General features: G+C 40.7%; 1 protein-coding gene and 1 long non-coding RNA gene across 2 annotated transcripts in view; one reads left to right on the top strand and one right to left on the bottom strand.

Moving 5' to 3' along the window:
• Positions 1 to 15520, top strand: part of LOC119566429 — a 35114-nt gene extending 19594 nt beyond the window's left edge. The window contains exon 3 of the long non-coding RNA XR_005225490.2: positions 8996 to 15520. This is a non-coding gene — a long non-coding RNA (uncharacterized LOC119566429). The remainder of the gene's footprint in view (positions 1 to 8995) is intronic.
• On the bottom strand, positions 15500 to 17698 carry TMSB4X (thymosin beta 4 X-linked). Its single transcript, XM_007060203.4, has 3 exons — positions 17608 to 17698; positions 16255 to 16368; positions 15500 to 15948 (listed from the first exon to the last, which is right to left on the bottom strand). Exons 2-3 carry the CDS (start codon positions 16352 to 16354, stop codon positions 15914 to 15916), a joined length of 135 nt encoding a protein of 44 aa, XP_007060265.1. The 5' UTR covers positions 16355 to 16368; positions 17608 to 17698; the 3' UTR covers positions 15500 to 15913.
• Between the last annotated feature and the right edge of the window lie 984 nt (positions 17699 to 18682).

The raw sequence follows: 18682 nt of genomic DNA, 5'->3' as shown, positions 1-18682 counted from the left end.
CAGATTCACAGCTGATATAAACTACCATAGTTCCACTGAGCTATATCAGTGGTGCTACTCCAGTTCATACCATCTGAGAATATGACCCATAATCTCCAAATTACAGATGGTAATGACAAATGTAGAAAACAGACACTTGCAACCTGTTAAGCTAAAATTGGAGCATGATTTAAGACCTAACACTGATTTGTCAGAATGGTCATATACGTGAATTACAAATATATTGCCATTAACTAGATGCAAATTACCACATTACCCATTTTCACCCTGCATTTATATAACCGTTATAAATCTGTACCATATGCACCCTAATAATTCTAAATATTTTAAAATTATGCTGGAGACCATTAGCCATCCATCAACTATTGAAATGTCTGCTTGATCAAAGAGTATTGGGTGTCTGGCCTCACCACCAGAAATACTGTTTGCATATGTAGAGTGAACTGGGCTTGTGTTATGCCTCTTGTCTGTAACTGATTAAATGTGTATTAAGCACACTGAATTTGTGAAGATGGGCTTGTTACTTGTGAAACGGAAAGAACTGTGTGAAGGACACATGGTTGATAGTCTATTATTGGATTAAAGATAATATATATATTCTGCCTGTGAAAAAGAAACAAGCTATAAGGAATAAACTAACATGGAGAAATTTCACAAGTATGGGATAATTTGATGGAGGAAGTCAATGCTTATAACTGAAGTGCCACAATGGATTATAAATAATTTAGCTTTCTGAAGAACAAAGAATGGGACTTGGTCATGTAATCAAATGATATAGTCCCACAAAGAAGAAGAACAGAACCTGCACCTGCAAACACTTATCCATCTGAACAGCTACTCACAGAAGTAGCTGCCATCGAAATTCAGATTGAATAGCACCTTTCACACAAATAATTCTGATGGGATGGCTCATGTGAATAAGGGTTTACAGACTTGACCATTAGTGACTTACAGATAATTACAAGCTTTTATTAATTTGTTCTTTCTATTGCCTCTTTTCTTTCTTTCCCCTTTTAATGCTGTTTGCTCATGAGACAGCACCATGGCAGAGGACAGGCGTTGTACAGACAACAATCCTACAATACCACTGCAAACTGTATTACTTCTGTAAGAAAATCAATAAAAATGAATTTAAAAAAAGATGTCAAGTACTGGAGTATTCAGAAAACCATCGATTTATTTTTCCACCTGCCCTTCTTTTTAATGTAGATTGTGTCTTAAGGCATGGCCCTGGCGTGATGCATAAAATGCCTCACTGCGGGAAGAATGGTGACACAGGGACATCCTACAAGGCACAATTCCCTTCTTGCTTTCCCTACACCAGCAGCAAATTACAACAGCACCCTACCCATCCACCAGCTTGGTTATAATGGCTGGTGTTTTATTGGGGTCCCATTTATCCCAGCCTACCTGCTCTGAGGGGAGGGGGATAAAGGGGGAGAGGGAAGGATAAGCAGCAGGGGAGTAAGCATCTGAACCCAAGATCCTAACCAGAGCCTATTCTTTCCCCTTGTGTATGTAGTCCAACTTACAACCAAGCCCTTAATCTTTTGAGGCTCAGTTTTTCACCTTTACTTATGTTTGTCTCACATGAAAAGCCGCACTGAAAATAAAGGGGATACTAGTGTGGGTAAGGCAGTATTCAGGGTGAATAGAGTCTGAGCCTGTGATCACCCTGGGAAATTTTCAGCCTACACTGCATTGGAAATTACAGGGTTTTTTAAAATTGGGTCAAATTCTGCAGTTTTTACTTCGGCCAGTTTTGCACTGACTCAAATCCTGAGAAGGGCTGAATATCTGCAACTCCCACTGACTCTAATGAGAATTGCAAGCACCTGCCTTCTTTCTGGATTTGGCTTATTGATTTCAATGTGCATTTTCCTTAGTATACACACGTGTGCCATTTCTATTTTGTTAGCTCCTAATCTCAATTTAAGCCAAATATTTTTAGTGTCTCCACATACAATCTAGCTGTACTGATAACAATCTAACTGATTTCTGTGTTAGAACCTGGCCTGCAACGCCAAGGCACAATACTAAAATAATCTACAAGGAATCAATCTTCTATTAGCAAGTAGAGCAATATTACATATTAATGGGTTTCAGGTCCTCAAGTCCATAATTTGTAATAAATTCCCTTTTTTCTATGTAACTTTAACCTCCTTATAGAGCTACATCTGTATAAGCACCCCTGGGGAATGCAATGTGAGAAAAGAAGCTACACAGAGACTCAAATTTATGGATATGTCTAATAGAAAAGGCCTAAATATTTCAGATCTCAGTAGATGTGAAATGTGTGGGCAGGATGTTGCCCGTGATTACTGTCTGCATTATTGACCCTCTTATCACTAGCTAGTAACCACCAGGAATAAGTCAACTCCTTCAAGAAAAAAAACAAAAACAAAACACTGCCCTGAAGCTGAGGTAAAGAGTAAGCCAAGATTATATGAATATTTAGATAAATTTCTTCTTCTTCTTCCTGATGAACAGTCTATACTGTTCCTAATTCTGCCCCATATGCTGATATTCCACTGGCCTACTCTACTGGGTCAGCTTTTGTCTTTCTGTCTTGCTTATCTGAGGAAGAGTAGGAGGGGGCAAATGGAGTATTACACAGGTATATCACAGGTCTAGCCGCCTGAGGCAGAAGAGTTTTGAAAGGAGCCTCTTGTTAAAAGTTTTGCAGGATATCACTGCTGAGTTTGAGGGATTTAGAGACACCAGACAGCCCAGCAGACTTGCTCTGACACTGTATAAGGGATTCAAGATATTACCACAGATAGTGAGAGTGCTTGGGGAGAGAGGTGGCACTGTGACATTCCCCAGGGGTATGCAGAGTTGTGAGGCACCTCACCACTACTTGCCCTTAATATGAAGGAGTCTAGTCTGGGTTGTGCCTGCTGTGGACCAGCTCGCTGAAATCAATGGCCACTGATAGCATAAGCACCACCTTTCAGGCCTTACCATTTCTGTACAGGTAGCGACAGCCACACACCAATCCCTAAGTCCTCAGAGCATTCCCTGTAGTGTCCTTCCCCTTATCCATGGGACACTCAGAGAATTACCAGGCTTGCTGTTCCCAAAGGAACAGTACACACCAGCTTGTCAGAGTCATCACTTGGCTTTACTCCACAGTACTGAGATATATTTATAGTACAAACACTAATCAATTTATTATCCAAGACTTAGAGATTCAGGAGATAGTAAGGATATTGGAAACAAATGGTTACATATAAAACAAAATCACAGCATGCTTTCTAGAGACTAAATTTAACTAACAGTTTAGTGTCCTGTCTAAACAAGATTATGTTACCCAAGGACTTCTTCACGTTTTCAACCAAGATCCCGTTTTCATTAATCTAAATGCACTGCCTGTTTACGTCCAAAGTGCAGGATGAAGAAGTGTCATCTTTGCTTTCTAGAAATAGCTCCAAAGTTCATTATCTTTGCTCATAAACAGGATAACCATGTTTTTTCCTGCATGTCCTTTACAGTTGGCTTCACATCTCTTGGTTAACATTTGACTTTGTATGGAAATGGGCAACCATTGTGTCGTCTTACAATGCTTTAATTCACCTATCTCTCTGTCAGGATGTAAATTAACATCTTTTGTCTGACAAAACTGTTTTTCACCTTTGCTGGCGACCAATACCTTGATACAGATACTAAGATTATATTTTTAGTGTATATACATAACACCTTACATACTGTTCACAGTGATATTAATAACTAATGTGACACCAGCTTTCATCTGCAACCTTGCATTACATTATTTGGTGAACCAGAATGTGCATACCAGAATCAGGATCTTCCTGTAACACCCTTGCCAGCTAGCATTAAGAGTTTCTTGGGTCACAGGCACACAAACAGATTTTGGATCAGGGCAGTGTGAGGGCTAAGGAAAAGACAAGGATCATGCGAATGCAGAACTGGAATTATTGGGGGATCAGCCAAAGAGAAAATTGTATTCAGAGAGTGGGGGAATAGGAACACAGAGGAAGACAAGGAGTTGGGAGGGGAGGGGAGATGACTAGGTTTGGGGAAAAAAAGAGAAAAATGTCAAATAAAGAAGGCAGTGGGTAGGGAAGGAGAAAGAAGAACTCGGAAGATTTAATTCAATTTTACATAAGCATTCAAAGATGGGAGATCTATCCAAACCTCCAGGCCTTCTGATGAGCACTCATTACAGTTGACACCTGCCTGAGAGGTACAATAGAAGCTAATTTAGGTTTTGTCTACACTACACAGCTTTTAGTGACACGGCCATGTCGCTAAATGTCTGGCAGTTTAAATGCTGTTTGTCAGCACTTTTGCTGACAAAATACTTCCACCCCCTACGAGCAGGGTTCGCGTTGTCGCCAGAAGAGCGATCCTGCCGACAACGCAGGCGTTCACACAGGCACTTGCCATGAATGACAAAAGTTGTGACGTTCAATTGGCAGTGTAGACAAAGTCTTAGAAGCTTCAGCCAAAATTTACAAATGGGGGTGCCAAGAGTTAGGTGCCTAAATTCATATTTAGGCACTTACATAAGAGTGGCCTGATTTTCAAATGCACTGAGCGGCCACAAATCTCCCCAAGGGGCGAGGGGAAGCTGTGAGTGCTCAGCACCTTTGAAAATCAGGGCACTTATTTGTGGCACAGCATTTGCAAAGGGAGAAATGTGAGTTCGGCATCTTTGGGACCTTTGTCTTCCCCTCTCCCCCCCCATCCTAGGTATGGATTTGGGAGCCTAACTTTAGGCACCCAGGTTTTAAAAAGGTTTCAGAGTAGCAGCCATGTTAGTCTGTATCCGCAAAAAGAAAAGGAGGACTTGTGGCACCTTAGAGACTAACAAATTTATCTGAGCATAAGCTTTCGCAATAAATTTGTTAGTCTCTAAGGTGCCACAAGTACGCCTTTTCTTTTTGCAGGTTTTAAAAAGTGAGCCAAAGTTATTCCAAATCTAAATACAGTGCCTGCATTTTCCTATTTTACATACCACAGGCAAAATATACGTTGGTATCCACAGCATGCCCTATATCCTGTATTGAAAACAAAGTTGTGTAGGTATCATTGGCTCACCAAATCACCAAATTGGCCCCCCAAAATATGTGAAGCGACATTTATTATTACATTAGAATATTGTATGTAATAATATAACATTAGAATATTACTGTATACATGATTATACAGCTTTCCGCAAGGACATAAACATGCCATCATTTACAGACCTTTCAGAGAATCATAGAATCATAGAATCATAGAATATCAGGGTTGGAAGGGACCCCAGAAGGTCATCTAGTCCAACCCCCTGCTCAAAGCAGGACCAAGTCCCAGTTAAATCATCCCAGCCAGGGCTTTGTCAAGCCTGACCTTAAAAACCTGTAAGGAAGGAGATTCTACCACCTCCCTAGGTAACGCATTCCAGTGTTTCACCACCCTCTTAGTGAAAAAGTTTTTCCTAATATCCAATCTAAACCTCCCCCATTGCAACTTGAGACCATTACTCCTCGTTCTGTCATCTGCTACCATTGAGAACAGTCTAGAGCCATCCTCTTTGGAACCCCCTTTCAGGTAGTTGAAAGCAGCTATCAAATCCCCCCTCATTCTTCTCTTCTGCAGACTAAACAATCCCAGCTCCCTCAGCCTCTCCTCATAAGTCATGTGCTCTAGACCCCTAATCATTTTTGTTGCCCTTCGCTGGACTCTTTCCAATTTATCCACATCCTTCTTGTAGTGTGGGGCCCAAAACTGGACACAGTACTCCAGATGAGGCCTCACCAGTGTCGAATAGAGGGGAACGATCACGTCCCTCGATCTGCTCGCTATGCCCCTACTTATACATCCCAAAATGCCATTGGCCTTCTTGGCAACAAGGGCACACTGCTGACTCATATCCAGCTTCTCGTCCACTGTCACCCCTAGGTCCTTTTCCGCAGAACTGCTGCCTAGCCATTCGGTCCCTAGTCTGTAGCGGTGCATTGGGTTCTTCCGTCCTAAGTGCAGGACCCTGCACTTATCCTTATTGAACCTCATCAGATTTCTTTTGGCCCAATCCTCCAATTTGTCTAGGTCCTTCTGTATCCTATCCCTCCCCTCCAGCGTATCTACCACTCCTCCCAGTTTAGTATCATCCGCAAATTTGCTGAGAGTGCAATCCACACCATCCTCCAGATCATTTATGAAGATATTGAACAAAACCGGCCCCAGGACCGACCCCTGGGGCACTCCACTTGACACTGGCTGCCAACTAGACATGGAGCCATTGATCACTACCCGTTGAGCCCGACAATCTAGCCAGCTTTCTACCCACCTTATAGTGCATTCATCCAGCCCATACTTCCTTAACTTGCTGACAAGAATGCTGTGGGAGACCGTGTCAAAAGCTTTGCTAAAGTCAAGAAACAATACATCCACTGCTTTCCCTTCATCCACAGAACCAGTAATCTCATCATAAAAGGCGATTAGATTAGTCAGGCATGACCTTCCCTTGGTGAATCCATGCTGACTGTTCCTGATCACTTTCCTCTCCTCTAAGTGCTTCAGGATTGATTCTTTGAGGACCTGCTCCATGATTTTTCCAGGGACTGAGGTGAGGCTGACTGGCCTGTAGTTCCCAGGATCCTCCTTCTTCCCTTTTTTAAAGATGGGCACTACATTAGCCTTTTTCCAGTCATCCGGGACTTCCCCCGTTCGCCACGAGTTTTCAAAGATAATGGCCAAGGGCTCTGCAATCACAGCCGCCAATTCCTTCAGCACTCTCGGATGCAATTCGTCCGGCCCCATGGACTTGTGCACGTCCAGCTTTTCTAAATAGTCCCTAACCACCTCTATCTCTACAGAGGGCTGGCCATCTCTTCCCCATTTTGTGATGCCCAGCGCAGCAGTCTGGGAGCTGACCTTGTTAGTGAAAACAGAGGCAAAAAAAGCATTGAGTACATTAGCTTTTTCCACATCCTCTGTCACTAGGTTGCCTCCCTCATTCAGTAAGGGGCCCACACTTTCCTTGGCTTTCTTCTTGTTGCCAACATACCTGAAGAAACCCTTCTTGTTACTCTTGACATCTCTTGCTAGCTGCAGCTCCAGGTGCGATTTGGCCCTCCTGATATCTTTCCTACATGCCCGAGCAATATTTTTATACTCTTCCCTGGTCATATGTCCAACCTTCCACTTCTTGTAAGCTTCTTTTTTATGTTTAAGATCCGCTAGGATTTCACCATTAAGCCAAGCTGGTCGCCTGCCATATTTACTATTCTTTCGACTCATCGGGATGGTTTGTCCCTGTAACCTCAACAGGGATTCCTTGAAATACAGCCAGCTCTCCTGGACTCCCTTCCCCTTCATGTTAGTCCCCCAGGGGATCCTGGCCATCTGTTCCCTGAGGGAGTCGAAGTCTGCTTTCCTGAAGTCCAGGGTCCGTATCCTGCTGCTTACCTTCCTTCCCTGCGTCAGGATCCTGAACTCAACCAACTCATGGTCACTGCCTCCCAGATTCCCATCCACTTTTGCTTCCCCCACTAATTCTACCTGGTTTGTGAGCAGCAGGTCAAGAAAAGCGCCCCCCCTAGTTGGCTCCCCTAGCACTTGCACCAGGAAATTGTCCCCTACGCTTTCCAAAAACTTCCTGGATTGTCTATGCACCGCTGTATTGAATGCCAGGCAGAAGTTTACTGTTCCCAGCTTTAACTTTTAAAAAGGCAGCAAGGACACTGAGAGCTACACTGACATTTCTCAATGGAACTAACACCTCCCACATGCTGCAGAGATGATTTTTAACAAGCGAAGCACCAGCGAAGCCACACACGTACATGTTTAGAACTGTGCAACTTGCAGCCTTTTTCTTTAAAGGTTTATTCACCAGCAGCCTTTGGCCTGTTCTCCCATTTGATACTGCAAAGCAAACTGCCGCGCCCAAGGCAAGCAGCTGATTTTTGTACATTTCACAGAGTGGTCATTAAAGTTGTTCCCGAAAAATGTGAACCTCTTCATGGGAGCTTAATTCTCTGCGTGGTCCAAACAAGCATCAGCTGCTTTTACAGTCATGAGTTGTGTGGATAAGGCTGTCTAGGATCCACCTTGCTCTCTTCCATGTGTCAAACCAGAGGGTGAACAATTCAGCTTTTCACATCAGAGACTTCTTATCCCTAATGCTGTTGGAATTACAAGGAATGAATAATATCACTGAAGCCTATAACACTCACTCACTTTTTACATTTCCCTAGCTATCTCTGGGAAATGATTGCCCTTATAAAAATCATCACAAATTTGAATTCCGTTTAGAGTCATTATATTAATACCCACCTAGACACAACTTCAGGAGAACCTCAGACTTCCTCATGGCTTCAGATGTATTCTTAGGCTGAGATTTGTTGGTAGACCTGGCTATGCCACTATGAAGCAAGGCCTTTGGCTGAACAGTGATATTTCCCTAAAATAGCAATGTCTCTATAATTACATAAAATGAAGGTCCAGCTGCACATTCAGGCTACTTCGCACCACTCCTATGATGGAAAGCAGCAATAAATCCAACTTAAATGGCTGGTTAAACCAGCTTTATGACTGCTCTCCTTTAGTGGAATGGTGCAAAGCAACCAGAACGTATTGGTATGAACCAACCATTTTACAAATGTATCTTAAATTCCCCACCTCAACAATTTGTTACCTAGCATCATCCTTGAAACAGCTGCATTGCCAATGAATGTAACAAAATGTAATGGATATTTTTCAAGAAAGAGAAAGTGCGTATTTTCCAAGACATTTTCCAAAGTAGTTCTAGGAAAAGACTGAAAATGACAAATACAAAAAACAAGGAAAAAGCTATCTTGCTTGCTTCCCTCCCTTTAGCTTCAGCCAAAGTCCCCTTCCCTCTTGAGTGCTTCCCTCCCTCCCACAAAAAAAAGCTTTTTTCCATTATGGTTGTGGTTTTAAAGAAACCATGTGAACAACTTGCCCTCTTAGTCTCTTCTTGCCACCAGGAAGCAAGGAGATACCAATACTATCTGTTGTTCTATAGGCAGATGAGCAAAAGATCAGGATCACTTCAGGTCGAGGCACCCTTGAATGGTCCACAGGCCAGAGTAAAACAAACTGGAGCTTGACAAGCACACAGGAACTTGGCAGCCTGCAACACATACAACATGGAGCAACAAATTGTCTGCACCAAGAGCCATCTGGAAGACAGGCATAACGTTGCCGATTTTGGAGAGGCAGATTGCAGTGCACCATGAGGAGAAATGAAAAGAAAGCAGAAGAAAAAAGTAAAAACAGAACAAACATAAGATGGCATCAGCAATGTTTCAGGCCTTGCTGGTTTCTCCTGTGCCCCTGAATGCAGAGGAGATCAAGGACACTGTGGAGCTTATGCCTTCTTCAGGGAATGAATCCCTAAGGTAAGACCTTTGCCACATTTCCATTTGGGAAGGGTGCTCTACAGCTGGGTCACTCTTCTTAATCTCTCCATTGACTGACCATGTCAGGCTTCGGAAAATGGGTTTGATATCATTAGGATACTTTGGTTTCACCCAGAATGGCTGTTCTTATGTTCTTAGTTTACCTTTCTGTGTTAATCCTCTCAGTACCTACACCTGGGATCTTCCCTTTCTCAGTAGCACATTGCTCTGTCCCAACCAGCCATAAAGTTAAATGCTACATTTTTAGTCATAACCTTTTTGGCCACCTGGGGTGCTCAGTCAGTGAAGAGTATAGTGCATGCTTATTCATAACTACATAAGTGAAAATAATCAAGGTGATAAAGGGCAGAGCAATATGATGCATTTACCGCTTGTTAATTATATGGTCATACAAAACTCTTGTCAGAACATCTTACTATTCTGGGCAATTGATACAAGTTAGAACAGCCCTCAGCCTGTTCTAACTTATGCCAGGGAATGATCAGGTGTGGACAAGCCCCTGGATTGTGGGGTAGCTTATCATTCAAATTACAAACTTCTAGAGGCAATAACCCTATCATTAATGTACTGCTGATTGTTTTCCACACATAACTAGAGTGACTTGAAAATGAATTACAGTGCTAATAATCGTTTTGCAGCAATATTTTGCCATTTCAAAATGTTTTAAAAAGCCAAAACATAGGGTAAATAAGCACCAGTATAAGAAATCAAGTGAAAACTAATCTAAAGAACATTTGATTTTTAAAGTATTATTTATGTTCCAGATTCTAGTTATGGACTTTTTCTTAATTTCCCAATTTACGGCCATTTCCATCATCTCCTCTGCAATCTCTCACTTTCTGGCTAAGTCGTCTCAGAGAAAGACACACATCTATGCACTTCCTACTGCTTGGTGGCCAATAACTACACAAACTGCCCTTTGAATGAGATTGTAGAGGGAAGACAATTGTTGAGCTCTCCTAAGTGAAAATGCCACCCGCAGCAGTAAGGTGCTGACAGGCAATTACAATCTGGCAAGATTTACAGCTCTGGCATTCTGCCCTAGCTGCAAAATGTCCAGTAACAGTGTAAGCTCAGTGGGGGTAAAGACATATCCACCAAAGAAATTTGTGTTCAGATTTATTAAAAACACCTTGTAAACTATACTACCATTATGGGTGAAATCTTGTCCTCATTGAAAGTAATGGGAATGTTGGCATTGATTTCAATGGGGATATCACCTTATAAAACTAGCTATCACATCTGCAACTGTCTCATCTTTCTAATTTTGGCACTACTGCAGGTTTGGACCATCACAGGAAATTTGGGTTGGCTGAATTATTTATTGCAAATAATAGTACATGCTAATTTACAACCCCCACCCGCACCCTCCCGTTGTCAAATGCCTCCTAAGATGATTCTAATTTCTGCAAGGGTATTCAGTATTCACAAGGATTATGCAAACAAATTTCAAGGTATGGGTTGTTCTTGAACGGTTCACATTTACTATTTGCTGTTCATGGTGTGTGATTGGTCAACGAGGTCACATGATACTGTTTCTGCTCCCTGATTTCAGGAATTAAACATTCTGAACAGCAGAATGATGAATAACACATAATTTTTTTGGATGAGCTATCATGAGTGGGTGACCATCCAAATAATACTATCCCAGAGGATTAACGGCAAATACGTTGCAGTGCTTGTATTTGCATGATATTTGCTAATCATTTTTTCATTATTCAACACAAGAAACAGTATATACTAGGTAAATAAATTTAAAAAGTATCAGAAAATAAATCCAAAGGTATCAGAAAAACCAGAACAACAGGTTCCATATCTTTTAAGAAATTTTTGCTTATAGCCTTCTTTGATCACTCTTCTCATACTGAGTAGTAAGTAATGAGTAGTCCTATTGATTTGGGCCAAAAAATACTACCTTAACATGAGTAAGGGTGGCAGAACCAATTCAGTGTAGCCAACTCTCACAATTTTATTTTGAGTCTCACACTATTTGACATTTTTCTTAAAGCCCCAGCTCTGGGAGACCTGAGATTTTGTGAGAATCTCAGGTTTTGCGTTTTCTACCCCCCCCCCCCCCCCCCCCCACATTGTTTTAGTGCTTGTGGCTAAGGAGGAAAGCTTGAAAATGTGACCCTAGTGCACAGCAAAACAGAAGGCAAATAAAAAAACCCCCAAATTTATAATTTCTAAAAAAAACTCATGATTTTTGGTGGTCTGCCTCATGATTTTTGAAAGCTTGAAGGCAGCAGTATTGAAATCCAGCCTTTAATTTGGAAATCCTTCACTCAGAGCAGGAGGGAAAATGGATTCTTCCTTGTCACAAGTTATACAGCTTTAAAGTAGGTACATGGTTAACAACAATGCTTTCTAAAAATAATCATATCACAGGGACGGTGACAAATTAATATGTCAAACAGTGTACAAATAACACAGAGATGATATATAAAATTGCCTTTATACAAATTAACAAAATAGCCAGTTTTCTTTGCAATTCCATTTCCCATTCTGTTGTATTGCAAAGTGTATAAAATAAGCACATCAAATGCTATCAGAGGAAACTGCCTTCCCCAGCCTTCTCTTACAGATTTCTAAGGTTGATTTGCATATTTGTACTAATGTGTATGAATCAGTAAGCTTCAGCTATATTTTAATTGCATTAAAGAAAATTCTACCATATGTGGGATTAAAATGCCCACTTTCTCTGTCCTATGTTATTTTTTGCACCATCCTTATGGCTTGGCTTATCATTTTCCACAGTCAAACACATGAATTACTTTAATGTACCATTTGGAGTAGTACTTATTCATTCCTTCTTTTTAAAAATAATTTTCTTCAATAGCTACATGTGTTCGCCACATATGATTAAACTAAAAGCTAGAAACTGGTCTTTGGTGTTCATTTCTACCCGGTTACTAGGGAAGTAAAGGTTACCAAGGGAAGTGGTGTTTTATCACACATTCAGCATTGCACAAAAATAGCCTAAATGTTTGCATTACGGAAAGGCTCAACAATTTTTTTCTGTAAATTTAGTGCCAAAAGGAGCTATTTTGGATATTGGGAGCGTATGTTTTCTGTTCAATATATAGATCTTGCAGCTTGTATGACAGTGAAAAATCTTATTTAAAACCCTAAAATGAACAATTTGCTTCAGAGCTTGAAGGCACCACTAAACATTTCATAACCTAGGCAGTTCTCTGAAGCTGAGCTGCATTTCTGGTGGGGGTGGAGGTGGGGGAGGGGGAGACAGCACATCAGACATCATGAAGACTTTGTCCCTGAGGGGGGCTGGGCTGATGTGGCTGCACAGCATGTGAGATCAAAAACCATATGTGCTGCTCTGTTTCAAATGACCTTTTTTTCATAACCAGGTTTCTTGCCTGTAATTTTTTTAGTGAATTTAATACTGGTGAAAGTTGCTAGATTGACAGCGCTACAGCCTAAACCTAAACCTGTCTATTATTCACGGTACAACTCTAGAAGAGTAAGGAGCATCACAGTAGGTCTGATTCTCCCCTGCCTTGCACCTTGTGTGCTCACTTACACTTGTGCTACGTGAATGTACGATGCTACCATATTTAGAACTCTTTTTTCACACTGTGGGGAATGTTTTGCAGCCACTGTGCACTCACTTTGCACTGATATAAATAGCTTCACATGGTGTAAAGCAATGGAGAATGGGGTCCGGTATTCTTCAAATCTGACCTGGAGGGATCACCATCAAATACTGACAGGTTTCATAGTAGCAGCCGTGTTAGTCTGTATTCGCAAAAAGAAAAGGAGAACTTGCGGCACCTTAGAGACTAACGAATTTATTTGAGCATAAGCTTTCGTGAGCCACAGCTCACTTCATCAGATGCTTTGCCTCTCTATTGAGGATCCTGACAATAGGACTAATTCACATCAGTTGTGACAAAATCACCTCCCTACTGGAGACTGGGCTGGAAACTCATCATATACTGTAGGCCATCAAACAGCTAGCAGATGGTAACACTCTTTGAACATTACTGACTTCTGGTGCATTTGGACCAGTGACCTAGAAGGGAAAGGTTCTATATCCAATTACCATTTGCCTGAGCCATCCTATATTCACCTACACACACACACACACATTGAATTACAATTTATCAAAGCTGCAATCAGATAGCTACAGGTTAAGTTCATGAGGCATCAATCTAAATGCATGCCATAAAAGGGAATGTGAAGCTACTGGCCACAGTACCACAAATACATGATATTGGGCCAGCTCCTCAAGTGGTTTAAATCAGCATAGCTCATTGACTTAAATGGAGCTATGCCAATTTACACCGAGGATCTGGTCCTCTGTGTCCAATGCTCTAATTCTTTTTAAATATATTGCTCCGATTTTCTTTGCAGAGATGAACCACTGCAAGCAGATGCTCACTGCCATTCTAATTGACCACCTCACATACAATGTAGACTGTAACACTCTTGAGTTTAGTCATATGCTACTTCCTGTGCTAGCTGATTAAGATCAGAAGCTAGGAGGTGATTGTCTAAACTATTTTTCAGACTCTAACTGGTTTCCTGTACCTTTTCTACAATTCAGGAGGAAGAAAATGAAAGCCTAAAAATCTAACACTACAAGCAAAGATAACTGACTTTATTTTCTAATGGACCACCCTAAACATAATGGAATTATCCTGAAGCATTTTTGCCAACAGATTTTCAGTGGATTACATCAGCATTTCACTGAATCCCAGTTCTTAGAATATGTAGACTTCCTTATTCAACGCTTGATCATACAAGATGTTGAATGCCTTCAATTTTCATTGACTTCAGTGGGAGTTCAAGGCCACAGAGCATCTTACAGGATCGAGCCTTTATTCTGTTGTAAGTATTAAGCTAGAGGAATCAAGTTGTGCGCTCATGCTGGTGAGAATTCAGTCAAGGACAGAATTCATCCTGCGAGGTGGTGAGTGCTCCCAGTATCTTTTGAGTACAGACTAGGTGCACTCAGCATCTTGCAGGATTAGGCCCCTGATCTATACTCCTTACTCAGGGAAAAGGCGCAATGAAATCAATGGAGTTACCCCCAGGGATAAATTTGTCTCTGTTGCAGTTAATTCACATAGCACCCATGGGTACAATTGATCCTGAATCAGGAAGAAGGTGCAGGACCAAGTCTTAGCCACTGAATAAGCTAAGATACTAGTGACCTTCACAGACCATCCCCACAACACCCATATGAAGAAGTGTCATTTCAGGCTGCTATATGCTTAGCGATGAAATCCTGATGCCCCCTGCCTTTAAAATGGGTCCAGAATTTCACCCAGTGTCATGTGACAGGGATGGGAGATGAATGTGTACATAACAAAGCAGGTTATGTGAAATGGCATGCTACTGTCTGATGGTTTACAAGATAGTTTTGTCCCATCATGATTTTTATTTTTTAAACTAACATGGATTTTATCCCCAAAGTATTAATTTTAAATTTTACGAACAAGATTCTAGGTCAGATCATCATACAGTGACTAATAAGAAAGACATTACCCAATGAATCTCTGAACAGATCCAAACCATATTTAATTCTGCAGAACTTCATTTGCACAGAATACCCTTTATTAAACGATCATTAATAGTTTTACTTTTAGCACAGCACAAAGAATGAGCGGTCAACAATACGCAAAAGACTGGCTACCCTGGTTGCTGTCTTAATGTATTTATTCTAAAATTTTTAGGTTCAGTCTATTATTGTACCGCCTACTAAACTGAAATGCAGATTAATTACATATTTGCATGAAGAAAGTGCAGTTCAAGGGTGAAGATACAGAATGGTTTCTACAAAAGGAAATGTTTTAAAAAAATACAAAACTGCTGATTTACCTCAAATTTGAAAAATATGTATTAGAACTAAACATATTTACAGGAAAGCAAACAAAGTTAGCTGTGATGCATATAAATATGAATGAAAAGAAATCTATTTTAAGTGTTGTAGGACTGAAATTGGCAAGAGCATATATCAAGAGCCAAAAACTTTTTTTTTTTAAATAATCTCCAAAGGTCTCCTAGCATCCCACATGTTAACACAGGCACTTACGCTTCATCCTGTGAGATCACTGTCCAAAAGATAGCACATCAATACCATCCAGGTTTTAAAACATTTTATTTGCATATTAAAAAAATTGTGCATTCCAATAATTAAAATCATTTGAACAAAAAAAAATGGCACTCGATTAACTGCATTTTACAGCTCGCAGGACCTTGGTACAGCTTTGCATTTATTCATGTGTTACTAGTTTACTGTAGTCCCACCCAAGTTCTTCTTTCATCAACATGCAAGCTCTTTCATGCCACCAGGACCAAACCCAGACAGGCAGATGGAAAGGCAGCGCCTTCATTCAGTGTCAGTAGTTCTATTTTTTGATGTGAAAGGGGCAGTACAGTCATTTAAACTTTATCCAACCTCTTTGCATCTTACAAAGTTAAACAGCTAAAAGAAGTAAAATAAGAAGGCAATGCTTGTGGAATGTACAGTGCATAATTTGGAAGGGCAGATTTCATTACGATTCACCCGCTTGCTTCTCCTGTTCAATTGCTAAAAAAAAAAAAAAAAAAAGAGGAAAAAATAAGAATTTTAAAAATAAAGATGAAGTACTTGACCTTTTTTAAATATTAACTTTAATAAATTTTATGGTATAGAAATTAAATGTAGATTTATAAAATTGGTAAAAAAAATTATAAAATGTACTATGTTAACTTTACAGTGGTTAGGATATTTTATATCTACTCAGTAATCATACATATATTTCACATAATTTATATATGTATAAAAACTGTCTCTACCCTGGTCTTTATCTTTTCCTTGCCTTCTCCCTCTCCCTGTTAAATTATACATACTTACTTTCTTTTGAAGGCAGTGGATTTTTCTCTTGCGTTTCTATTTTCTTCAATTTAGTCTTGTCAAATTTCTCAATTTCAGCCATATTTGGTTTGTCGGACATTTCTGCAGATTAATCTGTGCGTGGAAAGGAGAGACAGTTAGACTCCTCCACCTTTTAGCGTTACTCCTTGATCTCCAGCCAGCAACCCCGCCTCCCTAGCTGAGAGGTACGTAATAGCCTCTTCTTTTTTTGGTAATAAGATATATATTCAGTGAAATAAAATTCGTCGTGTTAACATACAGTGGGATGAAATGATATGTACAGATCTAGCCAAGGCTGATTAAGGAGTTTAAAACAAAATCAATGCAGGAAATACGTTGTTTTATTTTTTTAAGTGGAAATTTAATCCATTGTCAAAACAATTGCCTATTGTTGAGACTGTTTTCTTCTCATTAAAATCTCTTCAATGTTTCCACGAAGAGAACAATAGGGAGGATGGTGCCTGGAAGAGGCTATTATCTTTTTTTAAAAAGATTTAATGCACACACACACTCAAAAATGTGAAATAATGCCAATGCCAAGGAACTAGCCTATGCTAATCACATTCTCCATCTTGGGGTCTGTCTGCTCTCCCTTCCCTTAGCACATTTGGCTGAAGTCCTGCATTCTTTTCTCCTCACAAAGAACTGCAGCTGCAGTCTGAGGAAGCTCAAACCACCGCCCTTCTCCGTTTGCTGCCTTTCTCCTTCTCAGCAATGCAGCCACAGACACAACGCTGCCTGGATTTAAACAAAAGATTTTCTTGTATCGATACATACACACAGAGACAGAGCCCCTCTTTCAGCAGCTGGAATTTTAAACAATACAACCTCCCCTTGCTCTCCCTCCCTCCCTGCATTGGGAGCTTGAGATTTTTGCACACATCTGCTTGCAGTAAATTCCCTTCTAAATAGCAAGGAAGGACGTAGTAATGCGTAGATCAACAAAAGCTCCCGTTGTTGGGTCACAGATACGAAAAGATTCAATGAGTGTCGACAAAGATGCCAGCTTTTTTTGTCAAGCCAGAACAAAGGAAATGGAGAGGGCTTCCCCCATTCTTTCCTTGGGCTCGCATTTAACATTTTCTCCCAATCTGTCCACCTTTAACGACGCCACTAGTCTTAAACACGGGCTTACAATTAAAATCTCTTGGGTGCCTTTGAAAGCAACAGGAATATCCCATCCTGAAATTTAGTAACAAAGCAAAGGGTGTTGAAGAAGAACTCGAGCTAAAAATCCACACTCATCAGCGTAGAGATGGAGAAATGCATGCTAATAAAAGGGGAGAAAGGGGGAAAAGAAAACCAGAGTTGAAATATAAATTGTATCCTCACCACTGATGCTCTGCACAGAAGTAACTGTAGCCTTTGCCGCTGCTGCTCTGGACTGTAGCATAAGCGCTTTCCCTGCCCGAGCAGTTATATCCTCACTTCCATGCAAATGAGAATGATGTCATGTAGACGGCTTTAACCCTTTCGCTACGCGCCCCGTTCCTTGCTTCCTTTTTATCTTAATATTTATTTATTTATTTATTTATTTATTTATTTATTACACCGCGCTAAAAAAGCAAAAGCCAGCAGCCAGATCCCCTACGGAAAGCATTATTTTTGTAGACAGCTGTCCCTGAAAAGAATGTGAGGGAATTTGTGTGTGTGAGATTTGTACTACTGCCAAATTATCACAAGGAAAGGCCTGTTGTAGCAGCTAGGACATTACACGCGCCCCCGTACTAGAAAACGGGCAGGGTAAATACGCAGCAAACCAATACAACACAGGGGGATGCTATCTTTGTGGACCTAATGCAATGATGGAAGGGCGGGGAGGGGAGGAGGGGGGAGTGAAAAGAACGTGTATGTCACTCCCTGGTTCCCCTTCATGTCGATGTGAAAGGATTTTCCCCCTTGTATTTTTGTTTGCAGTTATTATTGCCTTCTCAATGTCTTCTGGCCCTTGAACACTGTCTGACATCAGGTGGGTTACTGTATTTAGTCCCAAAATCCCAACCACCAGGAAAAAAATCCCATTTTAAAATCACTCTAGTTAGAACAATACCTTTTGAACAGATAATAACTCTGGGCCATATCATGCCAACCATTATTAAGCAGAAATCTCAGTTGAAATTAATGGGACGTTTTGCTTAAAAAATCAATGGCAACAATATGCTGGCTCCAGAAAATAGCATAACAAAGTGCTTATTGTTCGTAATTGCTGCTTTTCTTTGTTCTTTTTTACTTCCTCTTAGTGTGTATGGAGGCGGGAGGGTCCAGTGATAGCTGTTTTTTTACATTTTGCAGAGAAATTGCAGCCATGTTGTGGTGACCATGTTGTGCTGCATTTCCAAAACCCTGGTATATTTTTGCACAAACTTTTTGTGGATCTCTTTTTGTTGAGCAATAGTTTCTTACTGCT

This window comes from Chelonia mydas, chromosome 1 (genome assembly GCF_015237465.2).
Source record: "Chelonia mydas isolate rCheMyd1 chromosome 1, rCheMyd1.pri.v2, whole genome shotgun sequence".
In the NCBI taxonomy this organism is placed as follows: Eukaryota; Metazoa; Chordata; order Testudines; family Cheloniidae; genus Chelonia; species Chelonia mydas.
The sequence above is the reverse complement of the archived record's forward strand: the minus strand, read 5'-3'. Positions and strand labels throughout refer to the sequence as shown.

What these genes read in the sequence shown, in the direction of transcription:
- TMSB4X (XM_007060203.4), bottom strand. Translation starts at nt 16,354, where the DNA reads ATGTCCGACAAACCAAATATGGCTGAAATTGAGAAATTTGACAAGACT. An exon ending in TCCACTGCCTTCAAAAGAAA is followed by an intron (nt 15,949 to 16,254) that starts GTAAGTATGTAT and finishes TTTTTTTTTTAG; the next exon opens with CAATTGAACAGGAGAAGCAA.